This window comes from Dipteris shenzhenensis, chromosome 30, assembly GCF_047967505.1.
Source record: "Dipteris shenzhenensis isolate YYH24624 ecotype China chromosome 30, Dip_SZ_1.0, whole genome shotgun sequence".
Taxonomy (NCBI): domain Eukaryota; kingdom Viridiplantae; phylum Streptophyta; class Polypodiopsida; order Gleicheniales; family Dipteridaceae; genus Dipteris; species Dipteris shenzhenensis.
In genome coordinates this window covers 9,657,214-9,670,009 of record NC_141625.1, presented here as the reverse complement: position 1 = coordinate 9,670,009, position 12,796 = coordinate 9,657,214, and the positions used below count along the sequence as shown (strand labels likewise).

Below are 12,796 nucleotides of genomic sequence, written 5' to 3'. Positions count from 1 at the left end.
ACTCTAAATAGTTTTGATTTTAAGATTTTGTGAGGGCCCTCATATTACCTAAGCTCATCCTGATACATAAGTTTTTGCGCACATCATTCCATTAACTTGATTTCCTAGATGACAACCATCTCTTTTTTTGAGAGAAATATCAGGCCCTTTCAGGAAATGAGATGAACCTTACATTCTGCAAGCCTAGCAAAACTCACATTGGAACCAAAACCATGCAGTTCTGCATTAATCTACAAATTTTTATTGTCATGGAGCACTGAAAGACTATAGGTCCAAAAAAAGTTGAACAATTTGACAAACTTCAATATATAAACTCTACGTAGACACTACAGATGCTCAGCTTTCATCCAGAAATAAATTTGGAAATTCTTATTACTGCATTCCCATGGCATAACAAACTAATCACATAAATGCAGGTACTAGCATAATGATGATTAATGTGTTGAGATGTCAAAAATAACCAAGAGATCCCCTTCCTACAGACGCCTCTTTGAACGCGTCCCCTTAGGAAGACTTGAAGATTCCCAAGGTTGGGGTCATCTACTAAGGAGCAACCGAGCCCACATTCTGTATAGAAACTCTCCCAAGATCTAAAAGATAGGTACAACATTCAAAGAAACATAGGAAGAACTCCACCATTGAACCAGGTCGTTTACACCAAATATCTCACTCCAGCTCTTTCAGAAAATCTGCATTGTCAACAAAAACCTGCAAGACAAGAAACTAAATTAGTTGCGACAAAATCTCCAGAATGTGCATTTCACAATGTGACTTTGATAAGAACAGACCACAGCGTTACACCAGAAATTACACTAGAGCAAAAAGCAAGTTATCAAACATGTCAAGATTGAAACATCTATTGACCAAGCTGACTTAAAAAGTGCTGAACATACTGGGAACACATTCCAGCCACCAAAGAGCATGGAATGCAGTGGACATGTCAAAAATGTGCAAGAAAAGAACATGTTTGTGGCATCCGAGCCAAAGTTCCCCTGTATAATGCTTCAAAATGGCCAACATAAAGCAAAACGGCCCATCAAGATGGGCCCTTTTAGCCATCCCCTCCTTCACTTCTCCCTTTAGACATTTACCAAGGAATAGATGCTCACCTAAAGGCCCCCATATGAGGAGAAGTCATGAGCAATACAATAGAAGGTAGTTGCATTAAGGTTCAACTATCCATCAGTCAGACAGACAAGCTGATGTACGGACAGTATAATAAGTTCATGTATGGACAGTAGCCTAAGCTGTCTATTCATCCACAAAACAGGCCAGCTATTAAGGTGGCAGCCTGACTTTCCAACTTGGCAAGTACGGCTGTACTAGCAGCATGGCAAAAAGCCACATGTCAGGTTGGCAGATGATGTGGCAGATAGCCATGTGTGTAGTCAGCAGGTGACATGACAGGTTGGCTACATGGCATGTTGCCTCCTACCGGTTGGCCCAATTGGTAGGCCTAGATGGGTTATCCCTTGACATATATGAAGGGAGAGTTGTCCCCTCCTCTCCCATCATATTTCAGGCTCCAATCCTCTGGTTCAGGAGAGTAAGAAGTAAAAGGCAAGTCGTGACAATGTGCCCAACACTTGGAGCACACAGTCCACATCTCTCGTCTCAGGAGTTTGCAAGGACAGCCTGTTTTGAGCAGCATTTATACAGATTGCACCATGCAGATCTCTCTCTCTCTCTCTCTCTCTCTCTCTCTCTCTCTCCAATCATATCACAGGCTTCAATCTTCCAGATTCAGGAGAGTAAAAGGAAAAGTGCCCAACGCTTGGAGCACACAGTTCTTCACATCCCCTCTTAGGATTTTGCACTGAATCCGGAGGAGACGGGAGCTCTATTTTCAGCCTGTTTTGGGTACCATCTATACATCTCTCTCTCTCTCTCTCCCCCCATGTCTGCAGGAAGATACTTCTCACAGTAGATAGCTCATTTGCAGGCAAGGGAGTCTTGAGAGGATGGAAGGTACATTGCTGTGGTAACCTCAAGACCATAGGGCCCGGGCTAATGTGTGAACCTTGTTGTTAAACCTAACACTCTGCAGAAGAGGAAGGTGCAATACACAGTGTCTCACCCAAACCGGTGTGACTTAACCTTCCTCAGTTTAACTGATAGAGCTTCATAGCTTTGCCATATGGAACCTTTATCTTTGCCATATGGGAATTAACCTTCCTCAGTTTAACCTAATAGACCTTCATACCCTTGCTGCAGCATCACATCCAGAGATAGAAGCCCAGGTAGATGTTGCTATTGCTAAGTACTATGATATCATCCCTCTGCAAGTGGTGAAGTATGCCTACTTCATTATCAGAAAATAGGGAATTTTGCATATTTATTCCCTCGCTCTAAATACGAACCAAATTGTCACAGGATACAAAAGTAAATATAAATGTACTTTTGGTCCTAATTAGGAAGGATAAACGCACTGAGTTATTTTATTCCATTCATAGCATACTCATAAACTCACAGGTCCTATAAGGGAGGGGCGTTGAAGCATGGAGTGACACTAAATCTTGTTCCATTCAAGCCATGCTTGTCCGAGGTCCACTGAAAACTCAACACAAAGGCAGAATATGAAAAGAGGGAGAGAGAGAGAGAGAGAGAGAGAGAGAGAGAGATTGTAACAAAGGGGGTTAGCTTAGTGGATTTTTATTTGATGTTGTACTCTAGGCTGCTAGGATGATGCCAGTGGCAGTTTAGGGAATTATCCCATATACAAAGTTGTAAACGGCCTGAAAAGGACTAGCTGCCTCATTTGTACTCAGCTTTTGATCAATACACTGTAATAATGCCAAATTGGATTCTTATAGCAATGCTCGATCTGAAATTCAATAAGGAATTAACCTTTCCTGACGTTGTGCAGCCCCTCACAAGTACTGTTGTACGTCCAGCCCTTGGCTTACTCAACTCTAAAAGGTACCTTCCTGCTCATTTTAGCAGTGTACTTTCTGCTCATTTTATCATCCCTCTGCAAGTGGTGAACTATGCCTACTTCATTATCAGAAAATAGGGAATTTTGCATATTTATTCCCTCGCTCTAAATACGAACCAAATTGTCACAGGATACAAAAGTAAATATAAATGTACTTTTGGTCCTAATTAGGAAGGATAGACGCACTGAGTTATTTTATTCCATTCATAGCATACTCATAAACTCACAGGTCCTATAAGGGAGGGGCGTTGAAGCATGGAGTGACACTAAATCTTGTTCCATTCAAGCCATGCTTGCCCGAGGTCCACTGAAAACTCAACACAAGGGCAGAATATGAAAAGAGGGAGAGAGAGAGAGAGAGAGAGAGAGAGATTGTAACAAAGGGGGTTAGCTTAGTGGATTTTTATTTGATGTTGTACTCTAGGCTGCTAGGATGATGCCAGTGGCAGTTTAGGGAATTATCCCATATACAAAGTTGTAAACGGCCTGAAAAGGACTAGCTGCCTCATTTGTACTCAGCTTTTGATCAATACACTGTAATAATGCCAAATTGGATTCTTATAGCAATGCTCGATCTGAAATTCAATAAGGAATTAACCTTTCCTGACGTTGTGCAGCCCCTCACAAGTACTGTTGTACGTCCAGCCCTTGGCTTACTCAACTCTAAAAGGTACCTTCCTGCTCATTTTAGCAGTGTACTTTCTGCTTATTTCAGCATTGTTGCCCCTTCTCTACATGGAAAGTATCTAGCCTAGGCTAGTACTTTCTGTCATGAATTACTCATTCCTGCTTAGGGCTTCAGAAGAACTAGTCTAGGACTGTCTAACTCTTCCATTGTGTGTATCCTCTGTTGGTGCCCAAGTAGGAGGGAGGCTCACAGGTATGGGAGCCTGAAGGCAAGGACCTTGTTGAAGGACGACCCTGATTCAGAAGCTCTTGGGAATTGGCTTCCACGACTAAAGGACAATGCCCTTGCGAGGAGGAGGGTGACTCACGTTCAACCAGGTGCATACAGAGTTCTGGTCTATGGAAGGTTAAGTTTGTTCGACTCTGCTGTGTGGTTTAACAGTAGAGATGTAGATCTCAGAAGCCTCTTTAGCCTCTTCAGCCCTTGCTCTCCCTTCCTCCTCCCCCAAATTTCTTTCTTTCACCATCCCTAACTTTCGAGAGTCTGGGGAATTTGGATGGAACAAATTACCCGATCTCGAAGGTGAAGATATGGAGTCATTTAGTGGCTCGAAAACTGTGGAAACTGACAACGGGAGTGGAGGCGAAGCCGGAGGATATGGTGAACAAGGAGGGGAAGACACCGAAGCTTGGGAAGACAGAGATGCCCATGCCCTGGCATTGATCATAGGGTTACGGTGGACTCTCTGTTTCTCACATCTAGATGGCTGACACGTCAGTAGAGACATCAACCATTCTAAAGGATCTGTATGAGACAGATAACACATCCCGGATCTTGCTTCTTTAACATCAGCTCTACAACCTTGATATGGTTGAAGGAGATTTGGTACATGACCACTTGATGAAGGTCAAGGTGGTGAGGGATCAACTAGCATCCGTTGGTCAGAAGATGGACTCGTGCCATTTGGCTTTGACGGTACTGAGGAGGCTACCACGAAGTTTCAAAAGCTTCGTTACGACTGTGACAGCAAGACAGAGGACCAAACCTTTGACTTTTGAGGAGTTGGATCCATTATTGCTACATGAAGAAGCTAGGGAGAAGCTCTACAACAACGACAAAGACGACAAGGCGTTACTGACGAAGGATTACATTGGCAAAGAGAAGGGTAAGCCTAATGGTGGCAAGTCCAAGAAGGATGACTTTGATGACAAGGACACTTCCAAGAGGAAGCAAAAGAATAAGTGCTTCTGTTGTGACATGCCATGCCATTTAGCGAAGGATTGCAGAAAGAAGAAGGTGGATCACAAAAACAAGAGGGAGTCCGATGCAGATTCAGAGGGCAACACAAAAGCCAAAGCTAATGTGGTAATCGAAGAGTTCTTGGTGACATCTCCGTGTGTTACTTGAGGTCAGATATGCTGACCTAGAGACCACAATGATGATATCTGACATTGAGATGTGGGTCGACGAGGAGTCAGATACCTTTGTGAAGGTGAAGGACAGCATAGAGTACTTGGTATCTTCAAGGTGCGTGTTGTTGATACTGACACGAGAGTGGATTCCATGGAGTGCCCTAGGGTTTCATGTTTAGATGGTGGTTGTACTTTTGAAGGGGACTGTACACGATTACATAGGCTATTGGTATGTGCCTTGATAAGGTGCATGGTTTGCTTTCAAAGCAAGCACACAAGTAGTATGACAATCTGGTATGTACTTGATGTTCTTAATTTGAGCTTTTATAGCATGCTGTGGAGAAAATCTGCTCTTAGAAGTACCTTGTGGTAAGATCAGAGGACCACACCATTGCGGGACTTTGGATCTATCACTTTTGTATTGTGTCCATAGCTTTGGGTGGAAATATATTATTTTGGTGGTTTCTATATCTGGCTGGTTCATTGTCTATTGAGGAGTCTACACATGTATGTGATGCACACTAAGTTAAGAAGTTTGTCATTCCACACCCCACACACACTGTGTGAGCTCCTAGGCTATTCTATTAGTCTTCCGCTGTGCGTACCCTCTGTTGGTGCATTTCTAACAGTGAGATCTGCTAATATACTTTTCAGCTCCCCATTCAGGGGAAGCTATTGTCTAATATAAAGGATCAAAATTTTCACACAAAAAAAAAGTGTGTAGCAATGGCTACCACTTCGTCAGGCTCCGCCCCTGCCATTTAGCTTTCATCCACTCCTCATCCCCGCACTCGTGACTGTGTCTTGCCTTAGCAATTCCAGGAGCCTTTATATGCTTCGATTAACACATCCCGGAATCCCTCGGATGGTAGATTTTCAGTCGGCGAAGGAGGCTAACCTGCTGCTGCACTCACACTGCAACTCTAGCTAGCGTCCAACGACAACATGCTGTTGCCCTTGATAATGCCACGTAGCTTGGACCTGACAATTCATTCCGATCTGCCACGACAGAGCCAACAACCCCTAGTTTGCTCTACGTTGCGGTGCAGAGGGGTATTGGTTTGGTGGCCATAAATGTTCCCAAAAGCCCTTACCTCCACTGTAACAACGATATTCCAAGAATTTCTCCTTTTCAATTTACATCTCCAGCTGTCTCTTCTTGGATGAAGCAAAACAATAGCTTTCTTCAGCTCAGCCACGAGAAGACTGTAAAACAATATTTTTTCAGCTTCCCTTCTTCATCCCTGCAGCTTGACACCCTTCGTGCTTTATGTCATGAATCAGTGTAGCAATTTTCGTCTTCCTCCACACTTCACTGTGATTTATAAAGGTTCTATTCTTCAATCGTTGCGAGAATCCCAGCAGTTGGGCTTATGCATATGTTTCATGGGCAAAATTATCACTGAATCCCAACTTTGTGCTTGGGCTAAAGAAGTTGCTAATGCTGACTCCATTTCATTTTTCTTGGTATGACCTGCCCAAATGTAATACATTTGGCCAAGGTCTTATACGTGTAGAGCTTAAGGGTGACTGGTCTGTGTGTTCCAACCATGTGGAGCAGTTTTCACTGGCCATGCTTCTTACTTTCATCTGTGCACTTTGACTTGCTCTGTAGAAATAGAAATATTAGCAAGAAAGCCAAATGATTATGCTCATTAGTACAAGACAGTACAATTTATCACACCTCTGCAAGCAACCTAGAAAGATGCAAAGAACCTACCGATTTCCAGCCATCTGGATCAAGACAGGCAGTAATTTTGGTGTTAATCCCTGGCAAAGGACCTGGCTCCCGAGTAATTTTACCACCTGCTTCCCGGATAGCCTCTGCCATTTTGTACACATCATCTGTCCCTACAGCAATCTGCCATCCAAACACGATGCAACTAAGCCCGCATACCAGCAATCTAACTTGAAACTTGATACACTTCACCTTTACACATTGACAACAAAAAGGCAGCAACTCCAGAGCAATATACGTGCACCAACCACAAAGAGCACACTGCACCTGGGCATAGCCATTGCCCTTGTCATATTCAGTAACACCATAATTGTAAGTCAGCTCCAAAACTGTGGTTTTGTCCTCAGGAGCATAACCTAGCATCGCTATAGTATACTGCAAAAAGCACAGACGAACAGTAGGACTTGGGTAACAAAAAATTGCCAACCCCCGTTAAGCACCACATGCTTATAAAAACCAATAAAATACACACAATTTCTTAACTCTCTGACTGGTTTAAAATATAGATCCAGCACAAATGTTGCAGATGATCCCTGATCCTTCCTCAAATTCAATACATACTTGCCCAAAAAGACATACAGGAACTTCCTAAGACCTGACCTGCATGCAATAAAGGTAAAATATGATACCTTCTGCTCTGGGTTATCACGAGTCCGAAGAAGCTGCATCCCAAAAGCCTGAATAGAATAGCAGTTTATAAGCACACATTGAGTCCATGTAGACTCCCTTCAAAGGAAAAGAGTTGCAACTAGATGTAGAGAAACTGGAGCTTACATTTTCATAGAAACTGATTGATCGATTAAGATCTCCAACTCTAAGCATGACTTGACAGAGGGGCTCTGGTGTAGGCCCTCTCTGTATGAGTTCGAACTTGTAGCCATCAGGATCTTCCACAAATGCTATCACTGTACTGCCTCCCTTAACAAGACCTGGTTCCCGAGAAACCTTTCCTCCCTTTGCTTTGATAAGCTCTACCGTCTTATAAACCTGAAAAGACTCCACGCAACAGACCAAACATACATGGACGATGACACACACAGATGCAAATCCTGTCTATGACAGCTTCAGAATACTAAATTTCCAACTTGACTCTCGAGTCCTTATCAAATAGAGCACATACTTCAAAAAAAACTAGACGATCCCAACACATGGAAATGCCTTGAAAAAAGTCATAGGTCAGCCATCAACTTACATCCTCAACTGCGATTCCAAAATGTCCAAAGCCTGTTCCTAGGTCATATTTGTCTATTCCATAGTCTGTCCAAAAGGGAAAGGAACCAAACAATGAACTATATATCCCAGCAGCCCAGTGAGATGGAAAAATAGTCAAGGCTCCTACGTCTTTTCAAAAGAGCTATTTGGCATTCTTCTTAAAAGTAAGATCTTTGCATTTGGAGTGGAAAAATCAAGATAGAAGCGTTAGTTACTACAGGATCCCGTATCTGCCTGCTGATATAAAATTAGGGCAGCTAAAAGCGCTGATGTTTGACGGCAGGCAGAACTCAAAGAAAAACGGCATGCTGACATATAAAGTTAACTCGGGTACCTTGGAACAGATAAATAAAATAATTCAGTGAATACAACACCCCAATCAGTAATTTCCATACACCATCCTACTCTTGGCCAAAGCAACCAAGAGATGGCCCGACCCACCAGAATGGCAAATGATGTCGGCTAAGGCCCTTAGGCACATAATCCATGGCCAGGTAGATGCCAACAAAGAATTAAGACTTACTGTAAGTTAATTCAACAACAAAATGTGAATCTTCTGGACCATAACCAAGGAATGCGTTTGTATATCTTTCCTCTGGAATATCCCGCTTTCGCAACAGCTTCATGCCGAGGCACTCTGTGTAGAATCTGTGGTCAGACATTTTCCTTCAGACAAGCATCTCTGTTTTCAGCACGATAAGCAGAGTCGAAGCGCATGCTGCTTCTTTTGTAAAAACAAGGCCATTGGCAATACCCGAAACGAATCACACTGATCAGACATTAACAATATCAGGTTTCACTCACTTGATCGTTTTTTCCAGATCCCCAACCCGATAGACAACATGAAGAAGTCTCCTGTTATCTCTTTTAGACCACTCTAGGCTGCTTTCTTTGTCAGTGGCAGCTCCCGTTGTCGCCATGTTTGCCCTATTATACGATTGGAAAGGGCTCTGCCGTCTCTGAAAACTCTGGAAATAGGAACCTGCAGAGTCCGAAGGGTCGATTTAAATCTACATGAAAGCCCAACGTACGCAACAGTCGCAGGCATTACCTTCGACCAAACCCGTCTCCAATGCCAGAAATCTAATCAAGCAAAGAATTCCAAATTGGAATGGAACTAGCATGTGAAGAGGTTATAGTTCCAGAATGAATTTTTGGTAAGTATCGAAATGTTCCTGAAGATTCATGTTCGACTTATATCCCGACTTGCCGCCAAACGCAAAACCATACGACTCCTCAAGATTAAGGCAGCAAACATCTTTGAAGCGGAAAAGCAAACGCTGCCTAAGTCTGGATAGCGGTAACGAATTTCCGTTACCAATCTCTTCGTTCTGTGAGATCCGTGAGTGACGTGATTACCATCCTTGTGGGTCGAGCAAGCGACCAACTCGAATGAGAGCATGTGAATATCGAAAAAGGAAGTAATGGGTAGTGCAGAAATACGCGGGCGGACACGGAATCAATCCGACGAGGGATCAAAATGAGGAGAAAAATACAATTGTAAAGGAAGGAAGAGGGAGGGTGGGAGGAAATACCGGGGAGGGGATGGAGGGAAGTCAGGTTGAGGGGGGAGATGAGAGACAAGCCGTGGAGGGCGGTTCGGCACCAAGCTTCGGGCTGGGCAGAGGAGGCAATGGAGGAGGAGGTGAAGGCAGCGGCTCGTTGAAGGGCAGGGGAGGAAGAGGCAGCGACTGAGGAGAGGCAATGGAGGCAATGATGAGCAGCCATCATCAAATCAAATCAAGGGGAAGATGAAGAGGAAGGGGGGTTCTGGATATGCGTTTGCCAAGTGCCCCAAAATCTGCCTGGTAAAAATCGTTGCAATCTCTCTTCCCAACCGATTGAATTTGAGGAGAAAATGCTTATCTTCAAGAGATGATGATGATTGTGGGTGGATGGTGGCGAGCAGCCATCGCCCTCAGGAATTTGCTGCTGCTTTTCTTCACACCTGCAACCGCCTGATGAACACCATGAATGCTCAGCAAATCCTGCAGGCATTCATGGGTTTTGCATCTACTGCTGCTATTCTATCTATTGATTGATGTGTGTGTGTGTATATTTATGTATATTATATCAGTTGATTGTCAAATCTTTCCTACAAAATCCACGTCTTAATTCCCTGTTGCCTCCTGATTATACCGATTTTGCTGCAGGAATTTTTGCTCAGCTTGATGCATATTGATGCTCTTGAGTCTTCTTCCAAAACTGTGTGATGATTGTTATGATTATGATAATGATAATGATAATGATAATATCCCAGCTCTCTCCCTACCTGTCCGTTTCTTTTGCACGGCTCCTATGTGATGATGATGATGATGATTAAGATCCCTACCCTTTGCACCAATCATCCTCCCAAAGTAATAGACAATTTCCACCACACACACACACACACTCTCTCTCTCTCGGCAGCTCAGGCCATATACTAAAGCTAGGAACTCTAGCTGGGAGATGCTAAGCCAGCAAGCACATCCCCATGAAAGCTTTGTGATCCCAGCTTGTGAAAAATGAGGACCTGACAAGGTTGTTGCAAGTTGTTTCAACTAATCGGAAAGAAGCTCTCAGTCTATGCACCAATCGCAGGGCTTGGGCAATGGAATGCTGGGCTAGAATTGGCAAAATCCACAAAGCCAACCCAACCGTCCAATGTTAGGGAAGATGCTAGGCGTTGCATTTTGGAGCCATGATGCAAATCCTCCATGCTAGTGGGCTGGACCAACCGCACTGGCATGTGCAGGGAGGCCCTCTAAGCGGCTGCCCACATTCGATTCCCCTCAAGACAAGATATCTACCTATTGCTTGTCAGGGTAGGCCACTTGCAACATGACCCTCATTGTTGGCCAAGTGTGTGTGGGCTTGTTTTTGGGTGTCTGTGGAAAAAAAAGGGGCTTCTAGATGGCATGTGCACGTCAACATGGATAAGGCCTACCTTAAAAAGAAAGGACAAGTGCATAAGAAGAAACAAAACCTTATACCTCAAAGAGTAAAGACAAATACATAAGAAGAATTAATACTCATGTCTCATCACCTCCTTTACATGTCTCCTTTGGGGTTTTTTTTTTTTTTGGCGAAAAAAAAAGGAAGGAAGTTCCCTAGAAGTAGGGCACTCCCATAGCAGATGCATATGTGTCTCTTTGAAGTTACTACATAGCAGACAATCTTAAGGGATGCGGGGGTTTCATTTTCATAGCCGAGATCTTACCAAAAGTTTGCCCATCGCCACCCTCCATAGTAGTAAATTCAGTCTAAAAGAAGGTGTAGCTGCCCATACTCTCCCCAGTCTTGAAGCCCAAACACCAACTCTATCTCGTCGAGTATGGAATTTCCACTACCTTAATGCTACTGTTGTGCTTATCCCTTCCTTAGGCTCTCTGAAATCTCGACTATTAAGCTTGTTAAAGGGCTTCGTAAATATTTGGGTGGCATGAAAATATTGTTTTGCTCCCATTCTTTATCGAGTACTAAGACTTCATTGCCTACAGTAAGCTTCAACTCTCACAATACAACAACTATTGCATCGCATACTCCTTGTCTCATGATTGTAGCATCCATTCAAATGTGAAATGAACTTTGGCTTATCAAGGCTACTTAAACTAGCTCATCTACTCAACATCCTTTGACAACCCATTCCTACTTCTCATGCTAGCTTCTCATGCATCTTTTCAATTGAACTACACTAGATTCCCATTCCTTGAACTATGCTACTTAAACTAGCTCATCTATCCAACTCAATGGACATCTTTTGATAGCCCATTCATTGAACAATGCTAGCTTCTCATGCACTTTGTCAAGTGAAGACCAATGTGAAATCTGACAATTTTATTTCTTTACAATGAGTCGTCATCTATATACATTCCTTTCAATCTTGTAGGCTTGTGAATTTTACCTTTGCTTCTTGGAGTGATAAAAAGCATATATCCCATCTAATTACCATTATGGATGGCATCTAACTACAATTATGGCTGGCATCTAATTACAAGGCATCAACAATATGCATGAGTCTATGTAAGTTGACAATAAAATTGTGATATGCTCTTAGCAATGTGCATGTAGAAAGATGTACAATGTTTTTTCCAAGCTCCACTAATCTCTTCTTAGAGTTATCCCTATGTCTTTTGAAGTTTGGGTGCATACGGGAATAATTGGTTTGTTGAAAAGCTTTGAGGTAACTAAAGACCAAAATGGGAGGGTGTAATCCAACCCACCATTTAAGAAGGATATCAATTAAACACAATTCCTATAAATTAAACACAATCTTTAACCTATTAACCATGGACAAAAAAACAGGAGAGGATAGGTGGTAGCTTGGAGGAGAAGAGCCTGCCTTGTGTCATAAAGAAGGAGCTCTTGGATGGAGGCTTGGAGGGGGGAGGAGGTGGAATGACAAGAGATAGCTTTAGGGGCAAGGACGAGATAGAAGGTCAATGGAATGGAGGAGATGGAAGGTCACCTTCAAGAGGAAGGAGGAGATGGAAGGTGAATGGAATCAAAGGAGGAGATGGAAGGTCTCAGAGCCATGGGTTAAGAGCCAAAATTTAAGAATCAAAGATCCACCTTCAGATGGGGAGTAGTTGAGGATGGTCATGCATCTTTGCCTGTGCAAAGCACGGGTTCAGAATTCGTTCCTATAAAGAAGGATAGAAATCAAACACAATTCCTATAAAGCTTGACTAAAAATTTTCAATTAGCATAGATTAAGGAAGTTATGTAAAATGTCATATCCATGGTCACCTCCAAAAGCTACAATACTCCTCAACCTTATTTGAAGATAGGGATGAGAGAGAGGAGTGCACACATACGTGGTTACTTGTACACTACATTGACAAAGAAGAAATGAGCTATATGCACAACTATGTGCATAAGGGTTTCTCTCT

General features: G+C 43.0%; 1 protein-coding gene across 2 annotated transcripts; it reads right to left on the bottom strand.

The window, feature by feature from the left end:
- Positions 1-341: 341 nt before the first annotated feature.
- On the bottom strand, positions 342-10,128 carry LOC147881688 (lactoylglutathione lyase-like). Of its 2 annotated transcripts, XM_087401340.1 has the most exons (9): positions 9,461-10,117; positions 8,730-8,907; positions 8,449-8,573; positions 7,906-7,970; positions 7,488-7,700; positions 7,343-7,390; positions 6,981-7,088; positions 6,696-6,836; positions 342-708 (listed from the first exon to the last, which is right to left on the bottom strand). In XM_087401340.1, the coding sequence occupies exons 1-9, from the start codon at positions 9,654-9,656 to the stop codon at positions 667-669; spliced, it is 1,116 nt and encodes a 371-aa protein (XP_087257466.1). In that variant the 5' UTR covers positions 9,657-10,117; the 3' UTR covers positions 342-666. The 2 variants fall into 2 exon arrangements, with proteins under 2 accessions (XP_087257466.1, XP_087257465.1); XM_087401339.1 differs by having other exon boundaries at positions 6,696-7,088; positions 9,461-10,128.
- Positions 10,129-12,796: the final 2,668 nt, after the last annotated feature.